This window comes from Azolla caroliniana, unplaced genomic scaffold (assembly GCF_043228905.1).
Source record: "Azolla caroliniana isolate FFs.n. ecotype wild unplaced genomic scaffold, voAzoCaro1.0.p SCAF_1, whole genome shotgun sequence".
Taxonomy (NCBI): domain Eukaryota; kingdom Viridiplantae; phylum Streptophyta; class Polypodiopsida; order Salviniales; family Salviniaceae; genus Azolla; species Azolla caroliniana.
Genome location: NW_028230436.1, coordinates 36,374,969 through 36,391,892, shown reverse-complemented (window position 1 = coordinate 36,391,892; position 16,924 = coordinate 36,374,969). Strand labels below are relative to the sequence as shown.

The following is a 16,924-nucleotide window of genomic DNA, read 5'->3' as shown; positions in this document are numbered from 1 at the left end:
CTAAATATACAATTAAATCATTGAAATCATGGTTACAATTCTAATTTCTTAAATTTAAAACCATCTTTCAAAGCCCATGCATACTCAGTAAATAAAAAGAGACGTAGATTTTGACATAGCTCTCTTTTTCTCTTTGTTTGTTACACCATCTATAGGTAAGTTTCTACGATGATAATATGGAAAGGGCTATTTCGTTGAGATGCATAGATGTGTAATTCAAAATTGTTATAACAATGTATTAGAACACAAATGTGAAATGGAAGTATCATCACAATCACTAATTGGACTCCTTAGGGATACATTCCATCACAAATTGTTGGACACCCGATCACAAGTGGCAATGGTGCAGAAATTTGTGGTGTGGTGCTAGAACAATGCTGAATGGAGCGCCTTCTTTTTTCCATCCATCTTTTTGTATTTTTAGGGCAATGTATTCTCACAATTATGAAAATAAGGGGGGCATTTCCCCAGATAGCCTAATAATTAATGATAACTATTGCCTTACGTAGCCCGATGCACACATTCTCAATTGTAAATTAGGAACCATTTATGAAAGAGAACAATGACACATCATTTGATTGCTCATAGAAATCCTTTCAATGCATAAAAAATCTAACAATCCACATGTTTTCTTTTTCTTTTTTTCCAAAACAATATTCTTCATTAGTATAAATTCTACATACATGAGAAAATGATTAGTTTGACAACATCATAAAAGTTGTGGCCCTGATGGGCCAATAACAAACTCAGAGACTCAAAGTAGAAGACTACAAAGAGCGGTGGACACACATACATGACTCTTTTTCCCATCTCATGTGATCATTGGCTAAGACCCAATGTTCATCCATCTTCTTCCATTCTCGCATGCTGATCAACATATAAATAAACTCTCATCACCATGGCTTCACAATATATTTGACCTTTATCTACCATGGTTGTATGACTGCAAGCATTTCCAACTGGATTTGCTAAAACTCCATTTCTTCTCATCTGGTCAGCTAAATTGATGTACACAATCTTTGCCAGGAAAAAGGGGTACAACCAACCAACTATCCACAGTTGCACTGTAAGCTCTCGCATTCAGAAGCAATTTTGGTTATCTGTATCATCTTATTACCACATATTCGAATTAAGCCGAAATCAGCAATCTTTAAATCACAGTCTTCATTCACTAATAGATTGTCTGGCTTCAAATCTTGGTGAAGTACATTTGCCGAATGAATGTATTTTAATCCTCAAAGCAATTGGTATAAATTCTCTCACTGCAAGAACATTCTCATGATTCATGTGAGCAAGAATCTTAATTTCCTCAAGCATATGAAAATACTAGTTCTCTACTAAAATCCACTCTCCTTAGACCCTCACTAAAATTTGCTTCTGCCTCCGCCACCATCTTCACTCATCATTGTATAAACTAAAAACAAAAGATGTGCTTCAAATATTTCCACATCAGCCATCTCTCCATTTTCCTTAAAATTCCTACATAGACAACCAAGAAAAAATTAGTTGTCCTTATCCACTCATGACCTTTTGCTTCAACCCTCAAGAACATCCTTGCTCATCCTTCCAAAATAAACAGCTTCCTTTTCCACAACCTCCATCTTGCCAGTCACTGCCCGAGTCACATGTTTTCTTTATAGGGTTTATCCATAGTTTACATGTGTAATGTGCTTCCTAGTGGGCATAGAGAAATTGTTGTGCTTTTCCAACATCTTATGCTTGCAAATTACCTTGACAGTTTCCCTTTTGATTACATTAACTCATCAAGTACTTCAAGATTCATAATATTGTTTTTTATCAAATTATAGTTTCCTTGAGCATAAATATGGTTGCCTTGCATTATCGTTGAACTTCATACACAAATCCTTCCACACATTTAAGATCAACACAAAATCCAAGATTCCTAGGAATAACATCATGATGAATACATTTTGACTAAGTGTTTATTTCCTTTAACAGGTGATCTACATCCCTAATATGCGATCTATACACCCCACGTATTACAATGATACCATTTAATAATGTTGACTCAAGTTTAATTATTATCCTAGTTTAGTTTTAACTGAATAAGAACTTCTCATGTCCATAGCTTGATTCAAAACAAAATACAAAACCATGAACCTGAAATATTAATGACCAACCAAATCACTCCTGATAACTTAAGAGCTTCCTCAGTCTGTAAACATGCCAAATACAAGTAACCATGTCATGCTTTACACTGTTTAGAAGGTCCCGACATTATTAACATTAAAACCACAGTTGAAACAGCCTAGTGGCAGTTCATCGAATACATCAATACACCAAAACCACACAACCCTTTCATTGAAGACAGCCAATACAACACTCTTGTTTCCGGCACATTAGCCTATTAGTGAAATCTTTTGGATTTCCATGTACTCCAAAAACTGTCCGGGAAGCTCTGCCAGTAGCATGCTTGCAAGAGAAACTGCACCTGAAATAAGCCATGAAATTAGAGTAAGGTAATGATATGTGAGTTTCAATTAGCAGTGTTATCTAATGGTACTAACTTGTCGCGTTTCTCATTGGTACAAATTGCACAATATCTCGGGTTGCGACCTTCCTTCTATCAGAGGATTGAAGCCTTCCTCGATCTGCATCCAAATACTGCCAAACACACCCTTACCACCATCATTTATGTTCCTTCCAAATGCTTCCTCTCAATTCAATATATAATCTTATGATACACATATATCATTTTCTTCAGTTATTAAAGATGGACGATTTTACACTCTATGATCAAATGTTTGGCTTCTCATGCAGCACAGGAAAGAGGAATAAATATTCCAATTGAAATCTACTCAAGGTAATAGGCAGGTAAACAAGCTAAATTTGATACAAACTGTGGTAGAATAGGCATAGAAAAGAGTGATGAAAGATACATTTGTGCTAGCTATCCAATCCAACATGCTTTCTCTATCATCGCCTAATTCCAGAGAAGGAATAGAATGTATGGCTATGCAAATAAATAAGCAATGAGTGTGACAGTCACCTTATCTTGCATAGAAAAGATACACTGTCTACTGATTTGGGAGAAAACATGTTCAGGGATTGACCGTCACACATAGCTTTCCTGACAAAGATCCTTTTACTACTGGTTAAACAGAAAAGCAGCCCCACAAAACTGGGAATATTTAAATTGGTTACATCATCAATAAGCTTAGCAGTTAAACAATAAACGTTATCACAATTTTAGAGGGCAACACACACGAAGGTGAAGATTTACCTCCATTTCTGTAAAGTCAGCCCCACCAACACCAACTATCACCACAGACAAGGGAAGAGAGGATGCCAGTATCAATGCATTGATAGAGTCTTCCAAATCTGTAATAATACCATCCTGACAATGAAACATACAAATTTGTTAAATATGAATTCCCCACAGAAAAGTTTATTTAAACCTATAATGTTGTACTGTAAACTGTGAATAAGAAGACATTACAGTGATAATCATCAGGACATAGTATTTTTGCATTTTTCTAGCTGCTGATTCTTGAGCTATTGAAGCTGCCTTGTGAATAACAGGGCCAAATAGTGTGGGACCATTCAAATGTACATTGTGAATTCGCTCCACATATGCTTGCAAAATTCCTTCAACTCCACTAACCTGTACAGCAAGAAATAATGGCTGTCTTCATTGAATCATTTTCAAAAATTGTGGAGAGACAATTATATCAAAATAGAATCAAAGAATTATCTTGCCTCATCTGAATGCCTGCTGACATTGAAGCAATGGGAAACAACGGCAGCTTCAGTGGGCCTCCCACCAAAACCCCATACAGAAAACTGCTTATCTGAGTCATAGTATTCCAACACTTCACCAACAGCACAAATAGCCTAAATTTACATAGAACACAACATCAAATAGTGTAAACATTAAAAATATATATGCGACGGGAAATTTATCATCCGTACTGCTTGATATGCATTAAGTTGTCCTGAAGGATCAATATAATGTAGTGAATCTCTTTGGTGTGGATTTCCGTTTGAAGCTGCAAAATACATATGAAATGCGGAAGCAATAAACATTACAACAACAGATTTCGGAAGAGCAAAAAGATCATAACAGAACTGCTCACACTCCTAGATGAAAAGCATTGAATGTAGTAAAAGTGCTTAGGGTATGGATTTGTGATATGTAGTGCCAATCACAATAAATAATGCTTCGAAATGCTTACATATCATAAACTTCACAAGCATAATCATATTGCCACTACATAACACAGATCCATACCCTAAGAATGCCTACATGTTCTTTACATTTTATCAATCATTAGTATTAGTCATTAATGACCATATTCAATATTAGTGCATACACAAGATGATGAGGACAATCTGGCCTCATTCGAAAGACATTAGACAAACTATCTCATCCAAGCTAAACGAAGGATCACTGAATTAGGGAAAGTGCAGGGGAGGTATCATGCCTTGGTTGGTCAGTGAAAGGCAATCAATTAAGCCTTGATTGAGCACACACACTTAAGATACATTTAAAAGTTTTTTCTGCCCTTCAGGGATGACAGGAAATGCAGAAAAGGAGGCCCTTATCCCTGGCCAAGAGACAGCATATTAAAGCATTCACAAGATCTAAATGGTGCCTATGTTTCTCATGTAACCAGAACTGAACCAGATAAAAATTTATTTATAAAAGTAGAGGTAGATTTCCATGGGTTGCTGATAAAATAATGAGAATAAACACAGGCCATGCTGCCCCAATAGCTAAGAGGTAATGAAATAGGCTAAGAAATGGAGGGCACTGGTACTTACATGGCAATATAGGAGATATTTTTCATGTAAAATCCAAAGAAAGTTAATTGCCCTCTCCATCATCTTGATTATCTTGATACTTCTCCCTCTAATTTATAAAGATTATCTTGATTCTCATTTATCAAACAGGTTACTAATGTCTTCATATGTTTTGTCAGAAGTTTGATCAAACACTCACAGAGACATCAAGAGAACTAAATTACAGAAGAGAAAGACTCATAAAAAATGACATCATGGAGATGCCGATGCCAAGTAGAGCTCTTATGAAGATGGATAATAAAATGAAAGTTCACTGAACTCACGCATTACCATGCCCTACTCATATAAATGAATTGATCATAAGGGGTTTTTGTAAGGAGGAGAGTGAAGGCTCTTACCAGTAAAGTCTATAGCCACCAAGAAACTTAATTCAAATCCACTCTGGATATAATCCAAAAAGCTGTGCCGTTGTAACAAACGAAAATCCCGAACACGTAGTTGTCCTCCAATCTAAGGACATAAGAAAGCATGATATTAGCATCTTCAAGAGGCTACGATGACCTAAATAGGTCTGAACGATAGACACCATCTTAAAATATTGTCTAACCTTTGAGAAAACACCAGAATAAGAATAATTACATTAGTAGAACTGCCTAAGAGAAATACATGTTCGGGACATACAAAAGCATGAAAGAAATATATATTAACATTTTTAAGAGACCAAGTTGATCTATAAGACAACAAGACACACAAGAATAAATATTGCTAGACTAGTAGAACTGTCTAAGAGATGTAAATGTTCGGGATTTTGAGCTGTGCCGTTCTAAAAACTAAAAACTCGGAGCATGTAGTTGTCCTCTAATCAAAAGACATAAGAAAGCATGAAAGAAATACATGTTAACATCTATCAGGTGGTCAAGATGGCCAATTAGTGTGAATGGCAGGTAACATCTCAAAATGTTGCCTCATCTTTCAGAACGCACCAGAATAAATATGACTAGATTAGTAGAACTGCCAAAGCGAAAATCCAATATCCACAAAACAAATACCCATGTTCATACAATAATAATATAAAGGTAGTGAAGAGAAAAATTACATGTTTCTGATATAATTCAAAGATTTTGAACTGGGAATTACAAGTGGGTTGCATTAGTCTTATAGAAAAATGATAAGGATGGCTCCCAAACTTGGAAGGCAGATACTTTTGTCACTAATATGAAAATACCATACTTTTTACGGACTAGGGGCAGTGCCATCACAATAAGAACAAGTATCCATAGTACATGATGCACAGCCTCTTGAGACATCCAAGGAATGACAAGACAAACACATGCTTCTATATCAGCCCTTGAATGTGGTTCACTACGATAAACAAAACCACATCACCTACCTATAGTATGTGCTGTGAAAGTAATGCCTTCATGATTTTTTTGAGCTGCAACTTTATGAGTTGTTCAAGCTAATAACACAAAAACCAAATCCTCATTTGACATATGATCCATCAAGCATGTATTTGGGTTGACATATTACATTGTCATACATATAAGGCAACATTGTATCCATCTGTTGAATAAAGACTTTCATCGTTTCCAAATATGACTCTCAGATGTCCTTGAAAATTCACCAATGGAGCAAATAATAAATATTTTCACATTAGTCTTTGTAAAGAAGTTCCTGATTTATTCGGGCAAATTGTAATAATATGTCTCAATCTGTTCAATCTGTAAAGAAGTTCCTGATTTCTTTGTAAAGGAGCTAATAGGCAACGAGGTTTCTCAAAACTTCTACATTTTGATAATTTCCTGCATCCAACTTGTGCCAAGCCATCATGGCATCCACTTCAAAAATGTTTCTCAACCACACAGAAAAGAAATCTTGTTTGAATTCAAGCCATGAAGAAGATGCTTGACCTTGATCCAACGATGTGGTCCACCAATACAATATGTTACCTGACAATAAGGTGGCTTCCTTGTGCACTTTTGAAAATTCAGTGAAGTTCCATTCTGTGTAAGTTACATAAAATTATTGTATAAAAGTCAAACTTTTGCAACTTTTTTTATAAATCCTTTGTTTTCCTTAAGATGTCAGTGTTTATAAATAGGAATTTGTGAAAATGGCATTCTACCATTTGTCATTCCTAAGCCCTCATCATTTGTCTTCCAGCCATAGTAGAGCTCCTCAGATTTAGTTAAGGAAAACTACTCATTCCAAAATGTGCTAAAGAAACTCTAATGTTTCAAATGCCCTTGAAAACCCAGTTTGCATTGATCCAAATACATTTCCCAGCATATAGGATTGAAAAAATGTAGGAATTCCAGCCTTGGACACTGAGCCACATCCAAATAACCAAGACACTAATGCAATGAGGGTAATGGAATTGGCAAATACAATTTGCCCACAACTTCTTCAGTCTTGATGATTGCTTGCATAATAGCATCACGCCCCATGATAAATTGGAAAATGAAAGAGTATGGATCAGGCAAATAAATTCTATTGGTAGGTAGACGGCCACTACAAGGCACTCATTTTATACATGTCACTGGATGGATTTATAATCACGCCTTCTTATATATATACACATCTACTACATGTGCTCCATAGTGTGATAAGGCAGCTCAGGGCCACTTCGCATTAGTTAGAAATTAACACAGGCAGATATGTATGTAAACCTATGGAAGAATGGATACACCACAGGGTGGAATCCAAAGAACATTATGCCTGCCACTGTCATATTTTTTATACAATAAGAGGAGATAAAACTGCCTCTTCAAACAAGGCTTTTGCCCACTAGCAAGATCATGGAATACAAAGATAACTGGTGCTTGGGACTGTTCCTACCAAAACTTAAGAGACATAGAGAGAAGTTGTGGAAGGACAGCAATATAACCACAAAAGTTTGTCAATGGAGGACAATCATAACTTTCTTTAGCCACATCACTCCTCAAGCTGCTAGTCAATCAAGAACTACACAAGTGGATTCTTGACCAAGACACTCTACAGAGGTTACAATAGATCAGCCAATAGCAATGTGCGGTGCATGTGGGCCACAACCACAACTCATCACCATTGTAACCAGCAAATAAATGATCAAATCTCACCAACAGAACCAGCATAAGGAATTTCAAGAGGACAGTAATACCCCAATTAAACCACCATTTTTGCTCAATTTCACCAACTGAGAAGTTATTAGCATTAAGTATGTGTAACAATATGTGCAACACCTTACTCAATTGCTGATTTCTACCAAAGTGTTGTTCCAGATTTACGGTGTTTGCTTGATTGTTTGCCATGGTTTGCAGTTTACTTATACTTGTCACAAAAGCACTGAGACCAATACATTCAAATCACATGAAATGGATTAGCAATGTTGCATAAGTAACAAATCCAACATTGTTAGCTTTAGTTCACCTCACCCGATCAAGTTGTGCTTTCCATTATTGTTAAAATCAAAGCATTCAACCTTCAGTGGGCAGTCCTGAACAATCCCATAGAAATAGGTCGGTGCATAAAGCAATATGTAATCTTTTAAATGATAACATGAAGATATGCAGTACCATGTCACCATTGCACAGCTGCTGAAGGTTTGTTTTTATTGGTTTCCATTTAGGGTTCAAGGTATTGTTCTTTACTTCTGACTTATACACTGGCTTGAAAGATCCATCCTCCAGCTGCTTACTTATTAGCAAGAAGGGATCCTAGTGACAAATAAAAATCAGGAATCTTGAAGAAAATCAGGAATACATGAAATTAAACAAACGCAAGAGTTCATATATTATATACGAAACTCACACTCTTTGTAAAGACATCTTTATTTTCAAGATTTGAACAATCAACCGTGATCACAACAATGCATTTCGAGCTGGCTATCTCCTCAGCCTTCACAGTGAGCACACCAAGGTCAGGCATTCCACCAGCTTGCATCGTCAGGTCATTCATAGGTTGCAAGGCCCTGGTTATACATTCTCCTGATGTTGCAATCTGCAATGACAGGCATGCATTGATTCTAATCACCATACATTTTTTCTTTATTTCAGAATTTTTTTTCGCTTTTTCCTACATGAATGCATAACATGAACAACCATCACCAAAACACTTCACCTATTTTAATATCTATTAAGAGTAATATAGTTTATCCCCCACTTGATGCACCTCTTTCTAAAATCCAATTATGTTTGCCAGGTTAAATACCCCACCTGGAGTGAGCCCAATGAACTGCTCAGTCGAGAAATATTTCCCTATGAGGTATTGGTTGAGGTTTTTCTGATGTCTCTAGGCATAGTGCACAGCCTTCTACAGAAATCTAAAATCTGCGTCTGTACAGACCGCTGGCCATATACTCATGAAAGTCTCTAAATATATAGATCTCTAATAGAGCCAACACCAAAAATCTCTGGTCATAGAAATCCATGGCTCAGAAGAATGGTCAACATCCCTCCCTAGAGTGGCAGCCAAAGTGTCCTCAAGTTTCAGAACCAGCCTCTCCAACAAATCAAGTAGAAGTGTGTATATTCTTTGGGTATCCAGAAAAAAGTGAAAAGATACAATAGATAAACATAAATAAACAGATATTATAAAGTTATGCATAACCAAGGACTTTGAGGTCTAGGACAGGCAGGATGGGTGCTCTAAACCTCACCAATCATATGCATCATGTATACAAGTATGAAATGCATATCTAAGAACCCATCTGAGGATGTACCAGACGGAGAATGTGGCATGGGGTGCGCACTGCTGGATACTGATATTTTGAAAACTGAAGTAAAGAAATTTTGGTATGCAACATTTATACTTTAGAACACGATATTGATTATGACAGCAACTCTTTGAGAGAAAGAAAGTTATGTCTTTTAAAAGGTAAAATGGACTCTATGAGATACAACAAGTGATTATAACTTAACATGAATTACCTAGACTTGTATATCTGAAATGTGAAAGATGAGAAAGGTTTTCTAATAATGTCACTCTAGCATATTGTGCTTGAGATTGCCTATGATAAAATGTCTATCACCAATGGAACAATTACTAGCAAACTACAACTACTAACATCCATTCTACAATTTATTTATCTAGTTTATTTAGAATGAATGGCGCCTCTAAACTAATGTAAAAATATGTGAAATCACGATTATTGCAATGTTGCAATCTATAAATAAACATCGGAGATGAATGATGAAAGTTAAGGATAAATATTATAACACACATGAATAGGACATGCATCAAGTTGAAAGCAAGTGATTCATGAATCCAATTCATGTGTGATACCCATGGACAATCCTATAGATTTTTTACACAGAGACATCTTCCTCGTATAGAAAGTTATCTTGATAGCTGTAAAGGAGTAAGTCATTTTGAAGTCTCCTTTAGTCTTTTGTATTAGGCAAGCAGGTCTGCTTCTTTTCTGCCTCTGAACTTTTGGCTTCAATACTATTTATTCTAAAATGGGCAATAATACTCATTAAAATCCATTTATACGACGTTTATTTTCTTTTGCAACTCTTTTTCTGTGGATTCTTTGAATAGAGGCCCAAAAGAAAAAGAAAATGTTGTGCAAATTAATTTGAAGAAGGATACAATAGCATTACTAGTTTGAGTAGAAAGTATTGAAGCCAAAAGTTCAGCGGCAGAGGAAAATGAAACCTCCCTGCCTGAAGTACAGAAGTCTAAGCGGATGCAAAACTAGTTGCTCATTTACAGATATAAAGACAACTACTCACAGAAGCTCTCTTGTGAATTCTTGTTGTCGGGAGTCAAAGATAGAATTCTTGTGAATTTCCAGCAAGCAATGGGTTAGCCATTAGAAATTGTTGCTGGGAATCAATGATACAATCCTTCTGAACTCCCAGCAAACATCAGAAATAATTAATAAAGCAATTTTGCAGAGAAACAAATTACAAAGCCAATTTTAAACATAAATGAAGTTGTGTTCAACTTCCTCACGATGATTATATCAATTTTCAATATTGCACAAAGTATAAAAAGGATTATATCTTACATTTGATACTAAAAGAGAGATTCTGTTAACAAAGTTATTTTCCAGTGAGTGTGAACTAAATCTCAACCATTCTTCTCCATCGAGAACTATTTGAAATACCTTTGTCTATCATATTTCATTATCTACATTGTGCCCTCTTAAATTTCTCTTACATATAGAATCTTATCTCTTCAAATGTTTACAATACCTGGGATAGAACACACTCCATTTCCCCAAGAAACTGTTGTCGAGAAAGCAAAATATCCTGAAATGAGAAGGCATACATTATTAACAACCTGAGATTTGTACAAAATCTTACATTTTGAGCTAAGTAAAAATATAGCCCATCTTCTACTAAGTAACCATCCTCACAAAATATCTATACGAAATTATTCACTTGATCAAACAGTTGTACTTGACCATTTTTTTAAGAGATTTGGTGTGAGCACATGTTTCATGGGCACCTGGGTTCAGGTTTCACCTGGGTAGAGAGGCTTTTTACACATGTGAACACTTTAATTAACGATTGGCCTTCCCACTTGATGAGTTCTTGATTGTAATGACTAATCTTCCCACTTCATGATTTCTTGGTTATAACAAAGTATCAAAATGAATCTCTTTAAGGTTATAACCATTGGTCTTTACGAAGTCTCACCCTCACTCACAGCTACGCCTAAGCATGAGCCTTGCTTCTCTTATACTCAAAACACCACTCTCTTTAGTTTGACGAAAACTACTAGCATCAAATCCGAGGAACTGCAATAGAAAGAAAATCCACAGTTTCTTAGGCCTATCTTCTTCTATGTTGTTAGAAAAACAACAGTTTGAAGACTCATTTACCCCAGAACTCCTTTTCTTTCATCAATACTAGACATACTTTTGATATTTGGCATGGATCTCAGTACATTAGAACTCTTTTTAAGAAACTAAAGCACAAGATACGCCCCTAAATGTCATGGTCTTCTAAAATAGATGACATCTAGAATATACAAGTATTCAAGGGAGTTGACTTTCCAAACACCAGAAAACTCTCTTCAAAATGTCACCAAAAAGAGTAAAACAAATACAAATACCTCTCTGGCTAATCTTGGCATCCACTACCTCAAAAAGCTTTCTTCATTGTTGCACACCCGTAGCATTCTGCCACTCAAGAAAGTATGAGAGATGATTTCTCATGTATAAAAAATCTCTTTATGAAAGATTAAGAGCAAGGGTATCATAGACGTCCATATAAAAGTGTTTTGAAAAAATCACCCATGATATGAGAGACATTTCACTCAGACAATTGTGGAAGCCGCAGACTAGTGCCAATTTGGGCACTTGCTCTTAGAGATACAAAGGCACAAAGAAACACTCTCACAGTCAGAATCCAGAGAGGAGGGAGCCAGTTCCAGGTTGCAGAGTTCTTTAAAATATCGACAAATTTACTATCTTGGCACAAAGAGGTCAACCTCATGCAAGCAGCGATGCTCTGGCTTGGTAGTAAACTAGAGTTCCCGGATATCAAGCACCATGTCTGCACCAATGAGACATTAGGGTGATCCTAACTGCACGCTTCTACTTAAACCTAGAGGCAGTACAGTCAGACCTCTTCACATCAATACAAGTTGAACAAAATATGATGGGTCCTCTTGAATTGAATCTCATCATTGTATTTGACACATATAGAAAATCCTATGATATCCTAGTTTTCAACCACCCTTTCCCCATGTTTGTTGTTTCACCCTCACACTACAAATTCACTATTTACCCTTAATTTTTGTATTAAGTGTTTAGTTTATCTCCCGGATACATACACATGCAAGACCAATTTTGTCTCATAGACCAGGTTTAACCTCTAATAAAGATCAATGATGTTTATGAATCTTGGAAATTAGAGTATCTTGTATCATAAGTCATTTGCAAATGCAAGATTAAGGACAACTATGTGCATCTATGCACATATAGATCATTCTGTGGTTCACTCAACTCAACTCTACAAATGCAATAGAAGAGGGATTAATGGTGTTATGACTCAGATATCAATGCTTCAATATGCATGCCTGAGTGACATGTACCATAATACATCCATATTGTGTACAAGATCAAGACACAACTATGGGCATATAAAACCTACTGTGGCTCATTTGATTCTGCTAATGATCAAGATGATAGATCCAAGTTTGGGTGCGATCTATTTATTACAACTCAGATAGCAGTGTGCTCCGGCAGCTGGTCATCTGCATCCTTATCATGCTGCAACCATCACTAGTTCTAGGTTTTAAGTCTAAATAGTTGATAGAGTCTCAGTCTCAAAACTTCCAAATTATTAAGTGAATCATGTGAGAAAACCAAGCCTGACTTGTAAACATAATAACTATCATGTAAATATTATTTTATATATTTGGCGAGTAGTGGTACCACTTATCACCTTAGTTGGAACGTCCTTGAAGTTTGTATCTACATCATAAATTCTGAACCTGTAGTAAACAAAAAAAAAATGTAAGAAAATGAAATCAAGTGCATCTGTCCCATAAAGGCAGACATGTTTATGTCACGTACAACAACACCCGATGCTCCTCGAAAGAGTACAAAACTCGGACCTTTGTAACCCAACTAGGACTCAAAGAGTTTAAGCAGACTTCCGTTCTGCCAAGCTCCTCTAAAGTTCCATTTTTCATTTTAAGATAGACAACAGCCATAGGATCACTCTGTACATTCAGCAAATCTCTTCCAAATGAGTTTACAGAGACTCTGAACAAGTTCTTCTGAAAACCTCAATGCAATATAGTCGTATTATTAGTGTGACTTTTTAGAGAACCCTACCTTTGACAATATGTCTCTGTCACGCAGCTTTGAGGCAGACAGTGATAACTTTCAAACAGAAAAAAATAATCAGGAAACCATGTGTATTTATCAAAAAGAAAGAAGGAACACATAAAAAAGAATGCACAATCAAAGAAACCCATCATGATGCATATTAGCTGGGTTTTCTAAGAAAGGAGTCATCATGGAACAGAACACATTGAATAAGAGGAGCTCAGATACTCCGAATAAACATTACCATGTGTTACCACAAAAGTCAGTATCTTACAAAATGTGTGATCTAACTCATGCTTTGCTCTCCAAACTTCACGCAACAATATTTCGATTTACTCTTCAGGATGATCATTGACTTGCTGCAAACTGCCTTACAAACTCCCAATGAATCCGTATGTCAACACATATAAATATCACACATGGAGGCAGTTGTGTGTAACCCCCAAATGTTCATAAATGTACAAAGAAGTCACAGAGTTTCTAGCAAAGTCTAGCCTCTAATCTCTTTTACGATATCCAAACTTAATCGATGTTTAATCATTTCTTTGTGGTTGTGTACGTTGTACCCTGACGTATTCTAGAACTTCGTGGTTACATAGTAAGTCAATACTTAGGCATTCCTTTTTGGTTGACGTTGCCTAATGTATATATAAATTTGTGGTGTTCATTATTTTGATCATTGCCCTTGTCAATGAGTGCTTCATGAGTTCAGCTTTCAAGTGCATGGTAGAGCATTCCACAAGTCTAATTCCTCGTGATTATTTGTAGCTATGTCCAGAGTTGGCCAGTGATAGATATGTTTGGCTAGATCAAAATATCGTGACAGCATAATAGTTTCTTTCATGCTCTTCAAGCAATTCTCATGCAAGCAATATGCATTCATTTAAGGACAAGAGATGCTTACTTCTAGTTGTGATGACAAACCATTGGCACCGTAAAGCATCTGTACAGCCTCTAAAGCATCTCCTTCATTGAACTTTTGATCCTGAATACCTCCAACTGCATCCATCCCTCCTTCTATTCTCGAAACGCATGCCCCCATATTCTTTTTTATAGAAAGTTTAGTCAGTTTCCTTGTATGTCACACTATTAAACTAGATCGATTAGCAAGTTAATCTCTGCAAAAGAACCAGGACAATAATACTCCATACTTAAAATCTAGTATCTTCAAAAAGATGGCAAAGATACTTGAACAGATTTATGCTTATATGCAAAACACTGCAAAAATGAACAGAAGCAAATAGCTCGAACTATTCACACAGTAAATGCTGCATTTGAGAATAGGAAACATTTATGATGTGCCTCGCAATGTGTAACGGGTACAAGGTTATGTACAGAGTGAGATAGTACTGAGTATTGGTTGTAATTTTAGACTTATAACATACTATACGAGTACACATTTGGTGAAACAATATCCCATTACTAAATTTATACAACAGTCCCAAACATTGTGATTCAATAGAGAGATTAGCAACCAAATCCTACAGGTTAAGAATAGACATGAATTTTAGGGTGGTTTTCTCTTACAAGAACATCCCAAATTTCAAGAATGCTATTATCTTTGACAGTAGATGTTACATTCATCATACGATATATGGCCTGAGATATCATCCGTCACTTCAAAAAAATTATCAGTCTGTGGTAAGCACAAAAACTACCTCGCAATTATGTTCAGGCTCTCTATCCTCACGTGGGGTCCTACATGAGCATGTGCGGGGGGGGCCTTCCCATTTGAACTTCTCTCCCTTGCCAAGATGAATCAGAGAGGAGAAGGAGAACATGGGGAGTCGTCAACTTTTAAGTTAGAATTAGGAAAGTTAATAAAAAGATTATCTGACATAAATAAAAGGTCTTGCTTTTAAAATATAGGTCTTGTTTTAGGTTTGGTTTCATGTCAGACAGTTACGTTGTCATATGTATAGACTGTTTTTAGGTTTGTCTCTCATGCATTTTTGGAGGAAGCGAAGAAGAAAAAGATCACTGGGGATAATTCTCACAAAAGAAATTTTCAATTTTGAGAGCAGAGAGGCATATACACTGGGTCTCTGAAGAAGATGTGTTGGCACTGAAATATCCTCTTTCTCTGATACTGGTGGTAAGCTCAACGTGATTGCTGTCTTCTTTTCTCTCTATTCGTTGAAGGAAAAGATAATTTGTTGATATGGGAATCGTGAAGGTCGACTCTGAAAAACACACAGACAAAGTTACAATGGTTGTCTTTGAAAGAGAGTAGGGCTTGAAAGAACACAGAGATAATGCATTGAAATTAGATGCCCCCCTATCTTCTCTTCCTCTAATTTGTAGAATGCGTGAAGGCAGAAAAAGATGGGTTGTTTCTGTATTTATGCTTTTCTTCTCTGAGAGTCTTGTGAGGGGAGAGAACGTGAAATGGAGGAGGAGAGGATGTGCAGAGGGAGACGCGGCACTCAGTAACCCCCGCCATGAACCAAGCAAGCAAGGGTGGAATGCCGAAGGTCTCCTGCAGGGTTTTCCTTTATTTCGCACGCATGCCCCTCCACACAGATTTCCTTTTATTTCATATCATGCCCCTCCCCTAGCCCCATGCCCCCCTTTTCCTTCTCACGGGATGTCAATGATGATAGGTTCGGTTGGGCTGGCCGAATGTGTGCTTTTACTTGATAGCTCACATCATATTTCCTTCACCACATCATTGATGCCCTCCATAGGTTTCGGTTCATTGGGCCGCAAGTGTTTAGTCCCATGGGCGGGAGACCATAGGGGCATCTCCTTTAATCCTCCTCACAAGTTCCCCTTGTCTACATGAATCCCCCCCCCCCCCCCCCCCCTTCTTCTTTTACTTAGCCACATGCTCCTCTGTGCTTTCCTCGATATCTCACATCATATATTGCCTTGCATTCTCCTTCATCCTCCTTCTCAATCCCTCCTCTTCTTGTGTTTCCCCCCGAGTTATTCACTTTATCACATGCATGCCCTAATATTTTCATTTATCCTCCCTTCAAGTTTTTAATGGAAGGGTGTGTCCCTTGGTCAATACATCTCCCCTTGACCATGTGCCCGGTTCATCACAAGTTTTCAATTGAGGGGTGTTGACAAAATAAAATACCATTGGTCAAGCGCATCCTCCTTGATCATGTGCCCATTTCTTCATATATTTCCTCTCTTTATGGGTTTGACCAAGAATATATGGTTATATAATGGGAGCTTGTTGGGACATATACAAAAAATATATAAATCAATGTGCCTTTCAACATTATTCTCTAATATTTATTTATATAGAAAATTTAGCAAAAGTATTTTCTCATAAAGTTTCTCCAAGCCAAGAAACAAACCACACGCAACCTCCTACTAACTAAAATGGGATCCCCCTCAATTGAGATCATGGACGTGGAAAAGGTTGTGCTTAAGGTT

General features: G+C 36.7%; 1 protein-coding gene across 5 annotated transcripts; it reads right to left on the bottom strand.

Moving 5' to 3' along the window:
* Positions 1-2,065: 2,065 nt before the first annotated feature.
* On the bottom strand, positions 2,066-15,878 carry LOC147870245 (protein BONZAI 1-like). 5 transcript variants are annotated; one of them, XM_087338297.1, is made up of 17 exons: positions 15,571-15,878; positions 14,439-14,579; positions 13,541-13,588; positions 13,277-13,425; positions 13,146-13,194; positions 10,944-11,000; positions 8,554-8,742; positions 8,319-8,459; positions 8,178-8,239; positions 7,986-8,088; positions 5,163-5,274; positions 3,934-4,010; positions 3,721-3,855; positions 3,461-3,625; positions 3,245-3,358; positions 2,529-2,625; positions 2,066-2,452 (listed from the first exon to the last, which is right to left on the bottom strand). In XM_087338297.1, the coding sequence occupies exons 2-17, from the start codon at positions 14,574-14,576 to the stop codon at positions 2,361-2,363; spliced, it is 1,728 nt and encodes a 575-aa protein (XP_087194423.1). In that variant the 5' UTR covers positions 14,577-14,579; positions 15,571-15,878; the 3' UTR covers positions 2,066-2,360. The 5 variants fall into 5 exon arrangements, with proteins under 5 accessions (XP_087194423.1, XP_087194403.1, XP_087194417.1 ...); XM_087338277.1 differs by lacking the exon at positions 15,571-15,878 and adding an exon at positions 15,193-15,433; XM_087338291.1 differs by lacking the exons at positions 3,934-4,010; positions 15,571-15,878 and adding an exon at positions 15,193-15,436 and having other exon boundaries at positions 3,721-3,812.
* Positions 15,879-16,924: the final 1,046 nt, after the last annotated feature.

Coding starts and splice junctions, on each gene's coding strand:
- LOC147870245 (XM_087338277.1), bottom strand. CDS start 15,315: ATGTTCTCCTTCTCCTCTCTGATTCATCTTGGCAAGGGAGAGAAGTTC. Junction 8,743..10,943: donor TGGAGTGTGTTCTATCCCAG/GTATTGTAAACA, acceptor CTGTCATTGCAG/ATTGCAACATCAGGAGAATG. Junction 3,626..3,720: donor TCAGCAGGCATTCAGATGAG/GCAAGATAATTC, acceptor CTTGCTGTACAG/GTTAGTGGAGTTGAAGGAAT.